Source organism: Lepisma saccharinum, chromosome 25 (assembly GCF_977018435.1).
Source record: "Lepisma saccharinum chromosome 25, izLepSacc3.1, whole genome shotgun sequence".
NCBI lineage: Eukaryota > Metazoa > Arthropoda > Insecta > Zygentoma > Lepismatidae > Lepisma > Lepisma saccharinum.
In genome coordinates, this window is record NC_139253.1 from 6,816,852 (window position 1) to 6,836,879 (window position 20,028).

General features: G+C 38.2%; 1 protein-coding gene across 6 annotated transcripts in view; it reads left to right on the forward strand.

Annotated features, from left to right (window-relative positions):
• Window positions 1-20,028, forward strand: part of CROT (Carnitine O-octanoyltransferase) — a 71,082-nt gene that overhangs the window by 27,682 nt on the left and 23,372 nt on the right. For all 6 annotated transcript variants that reach the window (XM_083111197.1, XM_083111195.1, XM_083111193.1 and 3 more), the window contains 6 exons: window positions 1,962-2,090; window positions 2,275-2,455; window positions 5,591-5,796; window positions 9,489-9,704; window positions 10,421-10,612; window positions 11,372-11,502. In XM_083111197.1, the coding sequence (XP_082967323.1) occupies window positions 1,962-2,090; window positions 2,275-2,455; window positions 5,591-5,796; window positions 9,489-9,704; window positions 10,421-10,612; window positions 11,372-11,502 (1,055 nt within the window). The remainder of the gene's footprint in view (window positions 1-1,961; window positions 2,091-2,274; window positions 2,456-5,590; window positions 5,797-9,488; window positions 9,705-10,420; window positions 10,613-11,371; window positions 11,503-20,028) is intronic.

Sequence of the window (20,028 nt, forward strand, 5' to 3'; positions counted from 1 at the left end):
ACATCGAAGTCCACGCCAGGATTCGAGCAAGTGCATTTTTTTTAGAATTAGATATTTGAATAGTAGGAATCAAAAAATGAGATGATAGGAGTGAAGCAAAAGAACTGAACGTATCTATATTTTCGAAATGCTTCACAGTAATGCTGCTACAAAGAACTCCGTAGCGCAAGAGCCATCTTAAGGGCACAGCCTGCCAATCAACTTTTCTTTGGGTGACCCGTGGTGAGCGCAGCGAATTCCATCCCCACTATTTTCTGGCTTTCGAGACTGGAGCCTGCTACTGCTTCTTTTCAGTAGCTCCTTAATTGTCCTCACGATGCTGAAATTATAACAACACCGAAATTTTTAGAGTTCATACTGTAAATCAAAACTGGGCGGGACCACTCGCACCAAACTCTAGAGCACTAACCAGTAGACTTCGCGGGAGCCCTCTTCACAGTAATAGGTACGCTTAAATTTATTTATTTAATAAAAAATAACTTTCTCCTAATTTCATCTAACCACCATTCTTCATCGTCGCCACGATAAGACTAAAAAACAGAAATGCATTTTTTACCCTTTGGGTACCTACCTATTTGTCTACTTGATTCAGAGGTTTTTAGCAGACTACAAATCTGCACCCCTACTCATTATTCTCGAAAACAAGAACGTTACGTGCTTTGCACTAATGGAGTATCAGACATTCGGTAGACTGTTTCATCTTGCCGTTTAAGACACCCAGCTGCGGTTGTAAACACGAGGGGTTGTAGAAAAGAGCCCAGCTGTCCTTCAAGGCTTTGATGCCGACTATTGGTTTCATCTTTTCGTGGAGCGGCACACCTTCAAATTTCCTGTCCCTCAGTTTCCAGACAAATAACCATTTTATGATGCCTGTCCTCGGTCGAACATTAGGCAGAAAATCAGGGAAAGTTGGAGTCACAAATGGGTCGTTGTTCCTTGTTGGTGAATTTTCACTGTCAGCTTGAGAAGAGAGAACATAGTTGTCCGTTACCAGAAATACAACTTTGTTATGACGCAATTTTTCTTTTCAGAACAGTTATATTTTCTTTCTTCTATTCGAGTGTAATCGCCCTTGCACAAAAATATTAGCAAATAACTGATTTGGAAGCGTGAGGCCCTGTGTGGTGGCACACGTCGCACACCCCTAACGGCAGCCCTGCCATGCACCCTCAAGATCGGATCTGGGAAGAGGCAACTCAAATTCCTGTGGCCATGCTGCGCAATGTTGTGTAACCTTCCCAAAAGACAGTGTGTGTGTGGAAAGAAATGGAGGTCATCTTAGTAATGTTTTTTTTTGTAATAAATCAAAATGTGAGGATTGTATTTTCTTTTGGTATTTCTTTTTCAGTGAAAAAAGTAGTCATTTTGTCGTAATTGTGGCCGCGGTGGCTCAGTCGGTAACGCGTCTGACTACCATGCTCAAGGTCCCGGGTTCGATCCCCGGCCGGTTCAAATCCGGGAACTTTTCTAACGATGGAAGCGGCCCCGGCGCCCACCCAGCGTCGAATAACATGGGTACCTGGGGGGGAAACCCTGGGGGGTAAAGGCGGTCAGGGGCGTGATGCTGATCACATCACCCTCACTCACGACCGGATCAAGAAAGTGTGGGGCGTTACCCCCACACCCCCTATACGCCTTCATGGCGTGGTGCTAAGCACAGGGGAGCACTTTACCTTTACCTTTATTTTGTCGTAATTATGTGTGTTTTGTTTGTCTTGAATGTGGAGTATTTAAAATCGGCCGATTCATTGCCACACCACGTACATATTTTGTATAAAAACATAACAAAAGTGGTTGAATACCACTACCACAAGAAATAAAAGTAGATCACAAATATTTATGGAAATATCAGATGAATAAAGTTATTAATCAAACATAGAACTATATCATTATAGGCTGATAAAACCTGTCTGCATGTTAATTAATCCCCAAAATTGATTATTGTTCTCGTTGTTTTATAGGTTGAGGATTGGTGGGAGAAATATGCATATCTGACGATACGTGAATCTCTAATTCCAAATGTAAGCATGATTGGCACAAGAAGCCCACTTGAGGAGATAGGATTACTGAATGTGCAACATGGACTGAAAGTAAGTGCCACACAAAAGAGAAAAACCATCTTAAAATGTGAAGTTGTTTGGAAAATTCATATTAAACTGTTTATGATTTTGAAATTTTAGCTCATTCATTCTTTAGAATATTTTACAACAATCTGTGCTCAGACTGAAGTAACTGCTGAGTTTAATATTCCTGCCTTTCTGTTCTACTTCACAGGAGGCAGCCTTCTACGTTTATTACCTCCTCGAGTTCTGGGTCTTCTTGAGACAGCAACGTGTTGCTCCTGTAAAGGCTGTGAATAAGACCCGCTTCAGCATGTCGCAATATAGGCATTTATTCAACACCACCAGGATTCCTGGGAACACATGCGATTCTATCCAGTGTTACTTCAAAACAGGTAAAGTTTCAAGGTTACATTCAGAATTCTCGCAATATTTTTGCTTGAAATATTACGAGGTGCATCCAGAAAAGTAAGTTTCCCTATTTTTTTCCCGTGAAAATAAACATAATGAGCCATGTAAATTGCGCATGCGCAGCAGAGCTAAGACGTATCAATCATATGCCAGGCGGACAGATCCCGCCCGGCGCCAGTAGCGAGGCAGTAGTGGTCCGAAATGGAAGCTCGTATTCCTTCTCCCGCCGCATTCCAGTAGCGAGGCAGCAGTGGTCCGAAATGGAAGCTCGTATTCCTTCTCCTGCCGCATGCGAGGTTCGGTCGGTGATAAAGTTCCTGAATGCACAAAGCATTGCGCCAATTGACATTCATCGTCAGCTCTGTGAGGTCTATGGGCCGAACATTATGAGTAAGCAGATGGTGCGTCGCTGGTGTCGGCAGTTTTCGGAAGGTCGTCAAAGTGTCCATGATGAAGAGCGCAGTGGGCGTCCGTCCCTCATCACTGATGATCTGGTTGAGCTGGTGCGGCAGCGCATCGTAGAGAACCGTCGCTTCACGATTACGGAGTTGAGTAGCCTCTTTCCGCAGATATCGCGATCCGTGTTGCATGAGATTGTCACGCAGCGCCTACTGTTCAAAAAAATGTGGGCCAGGTGGGTGCCGAAAAACCTGACACCCGAACACAAAATGAAACGTTCAGGAGCAGCACTGACATTCCTGCAACGGTACCATGATGACGGCGATGATTTCCTCGACAGGATCGTCACGGGCGATGAGACGTGGATTTCGCACTTCACCCCGGAAACCAAGCAGCAGTCAATGCATTGGCGGCATAGTGGATCTCCGGTCAAGAAGAAATTCAAACAGACGCTGTCGGTACAGAAAGTGATGTGCACCGTGTTTTGGGACAGGAAGGGCATTTTGTTCATTGACTTCCTCCCCAGAAGTGAAACTATGAACGCTGACCATTACTGTGAAACACTAAGGAAATTGCGACGTGCCATTCAAAACAAGAGGCGTGGCATGTTTACTGCAGGTGTTGTGCTCCTCCATGACAATGCTCGTCCACATACAGCTCGGCGCACAGCAGCTGTTTTGACGGAATTTGGCTGGGAGTTGTTTGATCATCCACCTTACAGTCCTGATCTGGCTCCCAGCGATTTTCACGTTTTCTTGCACCTCAAGAAATTCCTGTCCTCCGGTGAGCGTTTTGGCAACAACGAAGAGCTGAAGCCGTCTGTCACACGCTGGTTCCATTCACAGGCAGCAGAGTTCTACGACAGTGGGATCCAGAAGTTGATACCACGATACGACAAGTGTCTCAATTCTGGTGGTTGCTATGTTAAAAAATAGCTGAACCTTTGCTGTACCTGTTGCCAATAAATGGTTTCCTGAAACTGTGTTCTTTTTTTAAAAAAAAAAATAGGGAAACTTACTTTCTGCATGCACCTCGTATTTGTTAGAAAGGTGTGATTTATGCATTTTGATGCTTCAGTGGCTGAGCATGTTAAGTAATAAACTCATTTTCTCGCCACAAGAAGTTACTAGTTCAAGTCGTGGCCTTGACATGGTGTTCCTTTATTAGTACGAGGGTTACACCAAAAGTAATGAACAACATTTTTTTTCAAAATTATCATGTTGTATTGTTATAAAACCAAGTACATAACCTTAATCTACTTTTCCACGTAATCCCCAAATCTTTGAACACATTTTCACCACCATTCTGAAAGATTTAATAAGCCCCTGCGGTAGAAGCCCGTTCCAGCCTGCCGAAGGCACTGATGTGCTGCTTTTTAAATTGCCTTTGTTGTCTCATAACGGTGGCCTCACATCTGATCCTTCACAAGTCCAAACTGATGGTAATTTGATGGTGCCAGATCAGGAGTGTAGGACAGGTGTGGAAGAAATTCCCACACCATTTTATCAATATCAATGTGAAGCAAAGTGAGTGGGGACGATCACTGTCGTGCTGGAGGATGATCTTTCTTCCAGTATGTTTATTGTGCAATGTAAGATGGAGTTTGTACAGTGTCTGGACATACAGAGTAGCTTTAATTGTTTGTCCAAGTTCGAGAAAATCTGCCCAACCCTCTCCTTGTTGCATTCAGTTGATGCTGTTTGAGGACCGATCTTTAAAATGTTTCACCAATCTTCTATCACTCATGCACACATTTCCATAGGAACACTGAGGCCTCTGGTGAATTTCTGCAGCAGGGATTTTCTTTTTAATGAGAAATTCAATAGCAACATGCTGACAAAATTAAATATGATTGTCCACCATTTTGTTAGGAGCAATTCTGGTCATGTGATGAAAGTTAATGTTGTCTCACAAGAGATGGCAACACCTACCACACAGTGCTCATTCTTCAGCTGTTGCCTGCAAAAAATAAATGCTTATTACTTTTGGTTTGACCCTTGTACAATCACAGACACTTCTGGAGGTCAATAGAATCGATACAACCCAGGACTGTGTGTGACTGTACATATTTTTTCAGTCATATTTTATAAATTAATTATAACTGTTAATGGTCCTAAACGTACCAAACTAAAGGGTGGGGCAAAAAAAGGTAACCAAAACATGGAAATGAGATATAACTTCGGTTACCTTTTTCTTGCCCCACCCTGTACTTATATTACTTTGATTTTTGGTTTATGTATTATTAGATGCTTGAATTTGAATTGGTGTTTAAGTCCACTTTATGCACATTATGGCTAATCAAGGCTGGACCTACAGTTTAAAATGGGATCCAAACCACCATGTGCCTCCACCGGGACACTCGCCATTCTTGTAATGAGTTTTCACTATCAAAACTCGTAATTCCTTCGTGGAACGATCCATCTCAACTAAGCTGCAGTAATCATTGATAAAGGAACTTGTAAGAACAATGTTACAAACCCAACCACAAGACATGTTGCGTAAATCAAACTTTGCATTCTTAAATTGAAACATTTTCCCGTTGTAATGATGTAAACATACTTGTCATTCTTTTTGAAAAAAGTATTCTATTAGGCATATTAAATCAGTCGCTTTTGTTGGGACACTCTTTACAAACAATATATACCCATTGGTTTTATTACTTTTATGATATTTTCAATGTTAATAGTGTATAATTGTAACAGGAAATATCTATGTTACAGAAGATGAAGGTGACTGCCCGACTCATATTATTGTACTTAATGGCGGACACATATTTGAGCTTCAAATACTAGACAGAGACGGGAAGTTGATCACACCTCTTGAGCTGGAAAGGCAGTTCCGTTTCATCAAGACAACAGCAAGTGATCTGAAGGAAGGGCAAAGTGTTGGGTGTCTGACTTGCGACAATCGGACAAAATGGGCAACAGTAGGTAGTAGACAATTCTCCTATATTACTAATGTTGTAAAATGTTTATTATTTAATAAAAAATACATTGCTTTTTTAAATGTAACGTTGTGTGCTATCTTGTGGTGCAAGGTGCTGTAGTGTTAGTTGTCAGTTTTCAAAGTGTGGATTGGATATTATTTTTTATTTATTTAGAAAATTTCATATATAGCACAAATAGCCATTTTATGCTGAAATAGCCAACAGTGAAAAAAACAATATTAAAAATAACACAAGAAATATTAACAAAAATGAGTCAAAGATTGCACTATTTGATATTATTTAAAAGCATTTTCTTCCTGATGGAAGACCAAAGGATCTAATTTATTGCAAATTAAGACAAACTTTTTGCTAATGCAGTAAAACTTCTCCTAACGGACACCTCTAAATTACGGACATTTTTAAATTCCCCTGCAGAAATACATGGGGTTTAATGGCAATATTACTTCTCAACAACGGACATTCTTAATAATGGATGTTGACACTGAAAACTACCTCCCCAACGCAAATAAAACTTCTTAATAACGGACAGTCTGAAAGAAAACTGTAGCAATTATGGAAATTCGATACAACAATGGCCAGTATTTCGAACTAGCACGCATTGTTTCATGTTACATCGAACATATTTCTTCCTAAAAGTGCAGACAGTAGACAGTATTATTTGTTTAAGATTAGGCACACACAGAAAATGTATTATGTAGAAATTTTCAGCAAAAAATGCAGGCTCGACTAGGACTCAAACCTGGGTCTGTGGCATACCATGCCATTGTTCTACCACTGAGCTACCGAACTAGCCTGGCCTCGCCTCATTTTTCGCTATCGCTGTTTTACCTGCATGGAATCGTCTCTGCCAGTGCTACCGCAATGGGATCTGTTGCCTTTGAAGATGTACTACATAGAAATTTTCAGCGAAAATGTGTGCCTAATCTTCAATAATTAACATCTCTATGCTGGGAGGAACCAGGCAACGTCGAAGTCTACTGTGTTTCAAAGGTAACAGATCCCATTGGGGGAGCACTGGCAGAGACGATTCCATGCAGGTAAAACAGCGATAGCGAAAAATCAGGTGAGGCCAGGCTGGCTCGGTAGCTCAGTGGTAGAGCAATGGCATGGTATGCCAGAAACCCAGGTTCGAGTCCTGGTGAAGCCTGCATTTCTCGCTGAAATTTTGTACGTAGTATTCTTTGTGGTTATCTTGAGAGGTGTGTGTGTAACTTCTGCTATGATGTCGCAGAGACGCAAACGACTGACTTTAAGGGAAAAAGTTGAAGTCATCAATGTCTACGAGAGAGAGAAACTTAGTGTTCAAGACATGGCCAATTGTAAATAACTAAGATTCAGAAAAATATTGATGATTATTTTGGACAATCTGGGTCTGGCCAGAAATAGTTAGCGCGTATTGAAAATGAAAGAGCATTTTGAACGCAGTAATTTAACAAAGGATTACACTATGTATACTGTATTTTTTTTAAAAAAAATTCTAATGTATGCAGGGATACTTTAGCAAATTTAAATTCACCGTATGTAGTATTTTGTTCCTTGAATGTAGTGTAATATGCTTATCCTATTGTGTAACATCCTACACTTTTTTCTGAATTGCGGACACTTCTTAATAAAAGACATTTATTTATCCCCCAGGCCTGTCCGTTATTGAGAAGCTTTACTGTATCAATAACCAATATTCTACTAAGCCAATTATTAAATTCATTGAGCACATTAACGGTTCATTCACCTCCTTAATGCATCTGACCAGTTGCAATGTGTTTTGCCTTTGAAAAAAAAACTGAACTTTATATTTAGACATTTACTTCACAAAATGACAGATTTTTACATTCAACTATTCGAAATTAATATTTTTCCATGGGTTCAGAACAAAATTTTGGAGAAATTTAACTCTCAAGTTGAATTATATCCATGACCTGTCTTAGTATGTTCCCAGTCCAGTTTATATTGCCATACTAAAATTTTATTTTCATTTTAAGAGTGGGAGAGATATTTACCAGGGCTGAGCCAATATCGATGCTGATGTATTGGCTGGATTTTATTTTCTAATACCGGCAAATACTTTTCCGGCATTTTGGTCTTCCGTAGCGACTGCAAAAATGCTGTACAACACTTTTGCAGAGTCTGCTTATCTTGGAAATTATGCAAAATTTGAAGTTACAATTTATTTTGCACCAGTATTGTGCGATTGCTAGAGGCACATATTTTTGGTAAATAAAAAAGCCAAATTTCGGTACAAAAACAGAGTCGATTTCGCGTTCAAAAGCGGTAAATAATATAACATATCGGTGTTATAGCGGTGAATAATCACATCAAAAGTGCTATATAAAATTACATTTTGGTTTTAAAATTGTGAATATACGTAATTCAAAATTTGATTAAAAAACTGCACTTCTAATAGAACATTTATGTAGTTACCAGAGTATTTAGTTTATGTCTGTCCGGTGGAGGCACAAGTGGTTCGGATCCCACTTTAAACTGTAGGTACAGTCCCGATTAGCCTTACTGTGCATAAAGTGGACTTAAAACATCAACTCAACTCAAGTTTATTTCTGTGTAAAGGGGTCAATTTTTGCTTCTCAAATATTTACAGCAGAATTAAGCAATTTTCCGTGAATTGCATAACTCACAGATACTCCAGACTTCAGAAAGTGTCGCGTCGGTATATAAACGGTAAATTTCGTGTTTAAGTGTATTTTGCATTATGCAGTTCATTTCGCATTATTTCGTGACAAAACAGGGTAGGAAAATGAACCTCACACCTTTCAGAAACATGAAAAATGAACATTATATCATGTAATTTCATATTTCGTGTTTTCGTCAAAAACAAAATTTGCAGGCCTCTAGCGATTGCATAACAGATATTTGAATATTCTGTAACTCTTGAATATTTTGCAGCAAACCTGTGGTAAATTGATACTTTTAATCGAAGTGAAATACTCACCCATTAATAGTAATCAATATTTTTTAACAACTTTTAGTTGTTACAATGTTCAAGCATTGGTATTGGTATCTGTGGTTACCAGTAACGACATTCGCTCTGCTCTAGTATTTACGCAAGACTCACTCCTATTGAAAAGTTTACTTCCTTCTTGTTGTTCTTTGTCGGTGACTGCTTAAATAATCCCCATGGTGCAACAGCCCTTGAGGGCCAAGGCCTACCTACCGACTGCAGGCCTTGCTTCCACATACCTCAGCAGAGGTGAGCTATCATCCAACCAGTTACTTTGGTTAGCATGCCAAACTCCCAGTCATTGTACCATGCTACTCATTCGTAGATCCCCAATTTCCTCACAATGGTGGGCCACCGGTCCCGTACATGGGCCGAAATCCCAGGAGAAAAGTTTGTTACACTTCTCCCCCAGGAGACTTGAACCAGCATGCATCCCGTATCCAGAGTCTAAAACCTGACACCTTAGACCACACGTCCATGGTGCATGACATACCTGCTCAAACAAGTTATCAAATTTAAAGCAAAAATATCTGATATGAATGTATGAAGATTCTTAAATCATTCTAAATGTCTTCCAAATTATGAAAAAAAGAGTCTTAGTATAGCAACTTGTTTCAACCTCTTGCTGCTTTTGTTTTTTCAGTGTAAAAGTTGCATTTATATTTCCCAGTTTCAACGAATGTAATTTATGATCTTAAAAATATTGATTTTCTTTCAGAACAGAGAGTGGTTGAGCAAGCTATCCATTGAAAATCAACAAAACTTGGAGAAGATAGGCAAAGCCATACTTGTGGTGTCACTGGAGGATGAAATAGCCAACTCTCATGCGGAATCATTACATAAATCATTATGTGAAAATTTTTCAAATAGATGGCCGGACAAGAGCATGAATGTCGTGTTCTTCGCTAATGGTCTTTCAACTGTCATAGCAGATGTGAGTTTCCATATCTCCCTAGTAGTTTATTTTTATGTGTTTCTTATGTTTATTCAGGCCTCCCTGAAACCGTAGTGGTAACATTGTCACCTTGTAATCGAGGGCCTTCAGGTTCGATACCCTGTGGAGACACATAGTGATTTGGATTCCATTTTAAACTGTAGGTCCAGTCCCGATATCCTTACTAAATAAATTTTTAAAAATCAATGCCTTAATCCTAACAATATTAATTTTTAAACTTAATACATCAATTAAAATGTGCCCTTGAAATTAAATATTAATAAATAAATGATGGTATAATGATAAAATGTAATAGTTTGATTTTGTCTAGGTCCGTTGACAAATATAAATACAGTGCAACCTCAATTTTACGTTCTTCAGGAGACCAAGCTGAAAGAACTTAAAATGCAGGAAAATGTATAATCCGGGATTGTAAAATCAGGCTTCCACTGTATATGTTAATGAAAATTGCAGCCCAGCAGTTGAGAAATACACTCTACATCCGTAAAATTCAATACTTTCGTATAATCTCATTTTTAATATGAATTATTTTTGTGCGGAGTCGCTTTATGTATTTGTTTCATATTTAGTGAGATTTACAGGCAAATCATAAAATTACTTGTTATTTTCAATTCTAATTTTATGAAGATAAATTTTTGATCGTGTGCCAAATTTTTAACCTGGAAATACACTTTGCTAATTTTTTTTTCCCTCAGCATGTGGCATTTGATGGAATTGTAAGCGTGTCTTCAACGCATTATGTAGAGCTTGCTTTGTCCGAAACAAAGTTGCGTTGGAATGGATCCAGGGACATCAGAGATTTGCCAGAGCCACAATTGCTAAATTTCCTTCTGGATCCAACGCTTGAGAAGGAGATAGCTCGTGTTAAGTGTGAGGAAGAGGAAAATGTGAGCATAAATTTATTTTACTTTATGTTTAGGTGCATACAGGAGATATTCTATTGTAGAAACCTAACTATCGGCTAGGAATAGCACCCACAGGATTCTCACTGACCGAAGAAACCAGGAGAAGGCAGGAAAACCCATATTTCTCTTGTACTTGCCAGAATTAGTGAACAAAAAGAAATTGAAGTTTTTTTGTAAAGCAGTTATGTGCTGGGAGATATTCTCTGCACAATGTATTTGTTCATTTATTTTGAAACGTGTTGACTAAACATTATTCTCTTAAGTATCGAGTGCAGTTCAGCACTTAAAATTTGCTTATTAGCATGTTAAGGTACCATGGAATGCTTTGGAAACTTGTTTTAAAATTATCAGAGAAAGCTCATTTTGGTTCTGGATTTAAGTACCTGATTTTCAGTTCTGAATGCAGAAATTTCTTGCATATTCTGCTGTAAAGCATTTTTAAAATTTTTCATTGCATCGTACAATCCACGGCAATGAAAACACTAAAATCATGTACGAGAAGGTTTCGGAGGTATTTCATTCAACAGTGGAAAATAGGCAACAAGGAATCAACAGGAAGCAATATACGTATATAATGTAATCTTGATGTTATGGATTTTATGTTAGCCACAGGCTAATAGAGTTAAATGTTAAAGACAGAGTATACAGGTATCGTTATTAAGTTCTATGCATTAAAAGGAAAATGAGTATTTGTTTGTTGTTGCAATAACAGTTTGACATTGTGAATTTCTCGTTTTTCAGAAGGCTGAGTTAATTGTTATTAGGGAAGTCTTTGACAAGTATGGAAAGAAGTTCATTCAAAAACAGAAACTCCATCCAGATTCCTACATCCAAATGGCTTTGCAATTAGCGTATTATAGACTTCACAAAAGGTGAGATGGTAATTACAAAATTTGTTTTATTTTTCTATACTTTTGGTGGTAACAGGCTACCACTCTTTCACGTCATATGCAAGTATCTCCGAGACTACCAACAAAGAAATGGCATTCTCTAGTTGTTCAGTAGTGTAATGTCATTGAATTCTAATATTTGGTCACTAGATGGCAGTGAGATGTTGATGTGTGAAGGGTTATATGTATGATGTAACAGAACTTGGTTCTTCATCTTTGTGCGTGCAAGAGCAAATGTTGGTGCAACCATATGTCGTGGTTCTTTGGAGTTTTGAAATTGTGTTATTTTGCGTAATATCCATGTTAATTCAATACATTTTGTAACCGTATAAACTTTCATTTGTTCACCCAACATGGGTTGCAAAAGTTATACCAAGTGTTTGTATTAGAATGGTGTAATGCCTTTCTTCACTACTAACGGTATGTGTAATAGTTATGTTGTCTATGTGGTCAAAAATCTTAGCAAAAAAGCAAATTAAAACAATAAGAGCAAAATAAACTTACTTATGGCAAAATGAAGGCAAGATTGCTGTCCTAATTGTGCTATTATTACATTTATTATTAACAATACTGTACAATTCTAAAATAGAAATATTGTGATGCAGATATTTTTTTCTCTGGCTCATGAACACTTTGATGCACAGATTTTAAATTTTACACTTTACCATTGTTGAATGAACGTGTTAAAATTTTTTTTGGGGGTGTGAGCACATATGGCCAGTTTGCACCCTTCAAAGTATATGGGTAAAAAAATCCCCTTATCTAAAATCTTTACCTGGTCATTAAAAAAGGAGTGTAAAATGTCCCTCGAGAAGGCTAAAAGTGCAAGGCTGTAAAGGGACATGCACAGGACATGCACAACACATTAAAAATGTAAGAATGCAATAGAAACTTTCTCAGAGACAGTGTAAAAGGTCCGTTCTTTACAAAAAGCTAAAAACATTTGTTAAAAACTCTGGCATCATCTCCCAACATGGATGGTAAACAGTTGGGAAGGTTAAATTGTTTGAGGATATTAAAATTGGCACATTCGATAAGAAAATGGCGAACACTTAAAATAACATTAGGTTCACAAAAGATTGGAGGGTGCAGACACTGCAGCAAATGACATTGTTGAGACATCCATTGTGAAAAATGACCAGACGTTGATTCCTTAATAATCTAATGATAGTGCTTGTTATAGCATGTCTATATTTATATAAAGGAGGGACTTATTAATTGATACTGTCTTCATCACTACATGCATGTTGGCAAAATTACAGATAACTTGATGAGTCTGATATTTCTAACAGTCAGCAATTGAATCCACAATTCTGCCAATTTGTTACTGCTTAATATGAATATAAAGTTTTATTAAATTATGCTGGTTTTGTAAAATACATGTTGAATACATACAGGGGTTGGACAAAATAATATGAACACCCACCTAATATGGTGTGGGACCACCTTTGGCTTTGAGAGCAGCTTCAATCCTCCTGGGAATGGATGCATACAAATCCTGGATGGTAGTCAGTGGGATGCTATACCATTCCTCAACAAGAAACTGCTCCAATTCCTTGAGATTGGATGGCGGATGGAAACGGGCCCGTAGTCTGGTTTCCAATGCTGACCACAATGGCTCTATACTAATATTCAAATCAGGCGATTGTGCAAGCCAGGGAAGATGTGTAAGTGCATCATCGTGCTCATCAAACCAATCTTGGACAATGCCAGCGTTATGAATGGGGCATTATCATCCTGGAAGATGGTCACCTAAAATGCGTACATACACCTTGGCAGTTACCCTTTCTTTCAGTGTGACAATAGGACCCAGTGAATGCCATGAAATGACTGCCCACACCATTACACTACCACCACCATGCTTCACTGTTAGCACCAGCCAGTCTGGATTGTATGCTTCGGCTGGTGTTCGCCATACGTAAACACGTCCACTGGTGGGGAATGGTGTGAAGGTAGATTCGTCGGACCACATGACATGTTTCCATTTGTCTGTAGTCCAGGTTTTGTGCTCCTGACACCACTGACGTCTCAGTTTGGCATTGTCCTGCATAACAAGCGGTTTGGCAATAACAGCTCTGCCATGGATATTCTGTTTATGCAGTTCCTAGCACACTGTTTTCGTTGACACTGCATTCTCAACATGCATATTCAGCTCAGCAGTCACTTTGGTTGCTGTGGTCTTTCTCTGAGAGCCAACAATCCTCCGTAATGCCCTCCTGTCTCTCTTGTCAGTTTCGAATTTCTACCACTATTCTGTTTCGCAGATGTTGTTTTCCCCTGCACTTTGTATGCTGTCATGATACAGTAGCTTGCGATACCACTACTAACTTTGTAACCGTTGTTACGGATGCACCAACTAATCGGGCACCAACAATTTTCCCTTGTTGGAAGTGTATAAGGTCAGACATAATGGCAGCGCAACACAACACGAAGCTGTTCACAGGCTTACTGGTGGCTCATACCTCTAGCAGAGGGATCATAGGACACGGAGAAAAGAAAAGACGCGTTCTGTGCATTCCAGTGCAGACACACAACTTCGAAAATGGGGCTCATCTAATCGGGTGTTCATATTATTTTGTCCAACCCCTGTATATAGCTTGTTTTTCCAAGTCAAAACCCATCACAATCTTACATTAATTAAGGAGGTGCAAGTTATTAACATTCTTCATGTAAATCTTTACTATTTAGTATCAAACTAGTACAACATCACTATTGGCAAATTTTGTATCCGTACTTACTTCAAGGTGTCTACAGACCACAAATTGTAGAAGCATTATTGGAACCAGGGTTTTGTTAACAAACTTTAAGAAATTTGCAGAACTTAGTGACACATATAGAACTTCATAAAGATGTATATTTATGACAGTTGTGTTTTTATTTTTACCTAGAATAAAAATAGGATATTATTTAAAAGAATCGGTACATATAGTGAACAATATAATGGAAGTATACATCATGCTAAAATTGAGTAATTTTCATATTTTCTGTCCTTGTTTCTTTTGAGAATTTTGTCTTTCTGACCAATAGTATGGCCAAGCAGGGCTTGGTAGGGAGGGGGAGGGTCAAAACACCCATTTAGCGCAGTATTCCTAAAAAAAAAGTCAAAAGCAGAAAAAGATGGCAAAATGAGGGCTGGCCTACTAAAAAAAAAAGTATACATACACCAGCTCCTCTTTGAAAATCCTGGACACGCCACTGTTGTTGACGACAACAAACCCCTGTTGCTGGATGATAGTATCTAAAATGTTTCCTGGAAACTCTTGGTAGCTCTGTCAGTGCATTTGTAGAGATTTTCTAAATTTAATGGAGAATTTAAATAAAATTTGTTCTGCGGTAAAATTCGAGCATGATTCATGTAGGCGTCAATAGGCAAACAGTGAAAGCAAAGGCTAGAGATGGATATAAACTATGGCTGAACTTGGGACGTACTGTACTAAGGAGTAGGTCTTTATCGCTGTCAACCGGGTTACCACATGTTGAGGCTGCTGAGCAGTGGCATCTCCTGACCCTGAACTTCAGGCGTTGGCAAAGAAGGAATGTTAACCCCTCCCCCTCTTATTTCTGCGAACCAATATTACAAATTTTCTCCGTACCTTTTTGGTGTAATTTTATAAATATTTAGAAAAACATTAAATTACATAAATTATTTTAAATGAAGTAAATACTTCATTTAAAGTATTAATATATTTGAAGGGTAAGGAGAAAATTAATATGTTCAATACTTCGCCATACAATTAATTTTTAAAGCACGAGTTTGCAACCAGAGGGGTTGGTGCAACTCCTACCTATCACCCTTAAAAATAAACCGTGGACATAAGAATGACCCGTTCATTGAAAAATTGGTAAAATGCACATTCCCGGTTTTTCCCCTTACCCTTCATTTATCCTTCCAAAAAGTAAATTTTGAAAAATCAACTGCTCATTACTTACAGTTACTTGAATTCGAGTTCTATTCTTCTTTCTTTAGAGAGAAATGCGCTGATCACCGCCTCATAAAATTTGGATTTATCCCTTTCTCGCAGCATAGAAAGTAATTCTTTCTGGATGGAGATAAGACTTAAATTTGTCATCTGGTTCTGACTTTGAGTAGATCGGCAGAATGTGTGGATCCTCTTCAGTTATGAGAACGATCTCTCGACAGATGACGTCGTGGAAGCAATTGTTGCGATCAACACTGCTAATTTATATATTTCCGTAAACCCACCCACTAGATTCGTGTCCATTAGATAATTTACAATCTCAATTGGTGCTTTCTCTGATCCTTCAGTGGAAGCATACCAAACATAAAGTTCATTCTGTAGTTTGGTTAAATTAAACAGACTGCCATAAATAGCCTGCAATTTATGTACACAAGATGGTGAGGAAAGTTTTCTCTTTTATTCAAGTAGCCCCGTTTTGTGGGATTTAGTAAATCAAAATATTGCAATTTATCAAATGATGCGAATCTAATTGTTATCTGGTTGCTGATATTATCAATGATTTCAAAGTAAAGCCTCCGGCAGTGGTCTTTCTGTGATTCGTTGTTCAGTCGCCTCCTTTCCATTTCAACAACCTCTTCCTCTTCTATGCATCAGTTATAGAATTCCATAGTGTTTCGAAATTCTGACTTTCCTTTTTCAGCTGTCGTTGAAATTCAGTTATTTTATTACTGCAATACAAAATATCAACATTTTTAGATTGCAATATACTGAATAATACATCTGAAAAGGCAAGCAAGTTGGATAAAGCCTTTTTTTAAAAAAAATATATATTTTTGAAATCCTTCAGGAAGCTAGAAAATCCTCTTGGAGTCATTGCAGTCAAATGATTGAAGTCTCCACTTTCACTAACATGTTCAAAAAACATAAGCAGTGCTTCTCTGTTGTCATTGACTGTCCACACAAGCCTAGAGGTAAAATTCCATCTAATGACGGGAGCTTTCTGGACATGAAAGCAGAAAGTCCTTGTAACCTCTTTGGAGAATGAGAGAAAAACCTTAAGCTCTTTGTTACATTCTAACGATTGTTGCAGCACCAAGTTCATGACATGAACATAACAATGTGTAAAAAAAGCTTTCGAATAATTTTCCAAAACTTTACTTTGAAGGCCATTGAAATGACCACTCATTACAGAATATCCATCGTATGTCTGGGCAATTAATTTATCCCCACACTTATATTTATCCATTATTTCAGTCACGTGACTAAAAAGAGCTCCTGCAGTTTTATCGGCGCTCATTTCATGAAATCCAAGAAATCTTTCAATGACTTTTTTCGGTGAGGCCGGAAAAAAAATGTAACACTGTTGACATCTGAGATTTTTTGCTAATGTCTGATGTTTCATCGACCACGATAGCCACAAAGTCTGTGTTTTGAATTTCATTGTAGATTTCATCTCTCAGAACATCCGAAACTGAATTTATTAAATCATTTTGAATGCCTGCCGAAGTACCGCGAAAAACTGTAGAAGTTAATAAATGTTCTTTTAATGAGGGATCAAACTCGGCAATTGCAATAAGGAAGTCCATGTAATAGCCCTTATTTAGAGATGCTGCATTTTCCTCATGGCAGTTCTTGCTTTGCTAATCAACCTCTTTAATATTTCCCTGTTCTTTTTTACTTTTTCATTATGTAGCTCTATTTCAGCTTTTCGTTGAGTATCCAAACGAACGTCAATTCTAGTAGGGGTGGCAACAAAACTACTAAATTTAAAGAAACTATAAAGATGCAATTCAGACTCACTATGTTTTCTCACTGCAGTATTGAGATGATTCAAATCCACATACCCTTGATAATTCCCAACACCTTTTTTAGTCTAGAATAATAAACATGTTCAACAGTAAAATTTATTCACCACATCACACCCGCAAAGCCAGTCTGAAATTTCATAGAGTTCTTTTCGAAAATGTCTCTCAAAACCTTTTCCAGCACCACTTTTTCCTTTAACACATGTTGACATCGTGAGATTCGGACATGGTCGACCATTGTCAATCACTTGTTTCTTCTCTGAATACGAAAGTGAAGAAAAGGAATTATTTAAATACTTTTGCACATAGGGTGACCAGACGTCCTCTTTTATCCGGACATGTCCTCCTTTTTAAGTGTTTGTCCGGCGTCCGGGCAGATTTTTTAGAAATTGCTAAATGTCCTTTTTTGGAAATGGTAGATCATTGACCATAGCAAATGTGCTGCATACAGAATGCTTCATTTGTGCCGCATTAAATATTCGATTCAAGCAATGCTCACCTAGCATCTGGGAGCTCAATACGATCACTTTCCCGACTGAGTCATTAGTAGGGCGCGTATTTAAGGCACTAAAAACCTCTGAAATAGGCAGTCAAATAGGCACCAAAATGATGAAAATAGGCACTTAAAAATTCCCATAAACTAAGAAAAGGCACGAAAATAGGCACTTAAGGGGCACCCTAAAATTAAAAAAAGACATTAAAATAGGCAATGGATGTGAACTTAAAATTTTCTTCTTACAATGCACAGTTATACTGTTTTAGCACTTCAGTTTATACATAAAAGTGCGCTAGCGATTAACATACTATAATACTCTTTTGATCGAAATTCACATTCGCGGGGAATCGTCTGTTAAAATAATTCTCACAAAAAGAGCCTGTGCTAACGACTGTGCGGATTTGAACAAATGATGAATAAACAATTTGTGTTCCAATTGAGACCATCAAATCTGGCGAATTCCAGATTTCAGTCAGTACAACATCAACAAAGCATTACATCTTTCAATATAGGGAAAGCCAAATGCAAGTAAGAAAAAGCTGAAGTATGGAAAAATTGCAGAATATCAATTTTTTTTGCACTATTAAGCAAAATAGGAATTTATAGGCACTATAAAAATGTGTTTTCGGAATAGAAACTTCACGAAACGAACTTTAAAGTTTAAACATGAAAGCCTATGGTTTACTACAAAGGAATAAAAAAGGTAAATAGGCAAATTTCCGTACCCCAGTCATTAGTATTAAGCGCTGATACTGCTGGAACGCATGTAGTCTGTGCAGTTCCTTTTCGGTTGATTGATTTGGATTATTTTACTTTGCTTTTTTGCCAGCTTTGGCTAATCGCGAAGATGAGAATGAGCGATGATATGATGATTTTGATGAAGGACACTCGTGCCCAGGCCGGGATTCGAAACGGAGGCCTCTGGCTTTGTGGAGCCGTGTGCTAACCACTCCAACACAGAGGTCGGCCAGTTCCTTTTCGAGCTATACATACGCGATACAGAAATACGTAGTGAGAATTTTGATTATTAAGTAATATTTACTTTCATGAAATAACGAAGCGAATGAAAATATCCAGTTTTAAAGGATGGAAGGAACAAATATGGTGTAAAGTGTAAGGTGGTTGCCACTTTCCCCTGCTGTTGAATAAGTGCTAGATATGTTCGTGGAATTGAAATCATATTTCTCTACCCAATCCAAACTACCTAAATTTTAATTTGGCTTTTCGAAATAAGTTAAGGGAATCTTACTTGTTACATTTGCATTCACTTGTGGAGATATTTCAGTCTAATATCCAAGAATTAGAAAAGGAGTAAAATTCTGTGCTTCAAATTATAGATATTCTTTGTAATTTGTTAAAAAAACAGATTAGGAGATTGCTTTCTTTGCTTAAAGGTAAGATTAAGTTCTTGGAAGAGATCTTCTGAAAAGCATCTGTGAGCAAAATGTTGGTAAAATTTTTGTATATTGATTAAATTATGAGTAATGGCAAACGTATAGCCATTTTTTTCGGTGTCCTCTTTTTTGAATGTATGTGTCTGGTCAACCTATTTGCACAACACTTTCACTATTCTCCATCTTAAATAATCACATCTCTTCACACCACGTGTTCCTTTAAAAAATGGTGCACAACAATCACGAGCAAAACAACGCGGAACGCGGGGTGAATGAAAGCCAAATCGTTGGGTAAAAATAGAATGCCTTGAGAAGGTAACCATGCTGGTGGGTGGCAGGGTGCGCATGCGCGGTCATCCTATGTTTTGGCAGTGGTAAGACGTTGTATTTCCTCTCCAACGCCCTGGCAGTGCGGGACCGATCTACCTGCCTGACAACCACTGCGTGCTGCACCGCGTTCGAAAACTACTGGGTGCTCGAGACTGACAATTGAAGAAAAACGCTCAAATTCGTAATTTATAAAAGTACAGATACTTTCTTCTTTATTTCACTTTCCTTTGGCCGTTGACACACGACTTACACACCCAGAGAAATCACCACTGCTGCTGAGGTGAAGAGAGCTAGATAGTCCATCTGTAAAGAATATGCAAAAGTCCCAGAATGTTTTAACAAATTCAAAGTAAAAGAAAACACACACTACTTTAAATTATTTCTCAATGAGACATCATCGCTAAAGCATAAATAAATAAAATTTTTAACAATTTCAACTGCCTCAGGAGTCGACATTTCATCAGGAATAATCTTGAGAATCCTGCATAAATCAGGATACCAGGCCAAGCAGGCCTCCCCGATGGTGCAGTGGTAGCGTCGTCGCCTTGTAGTCAAGGGGTCCC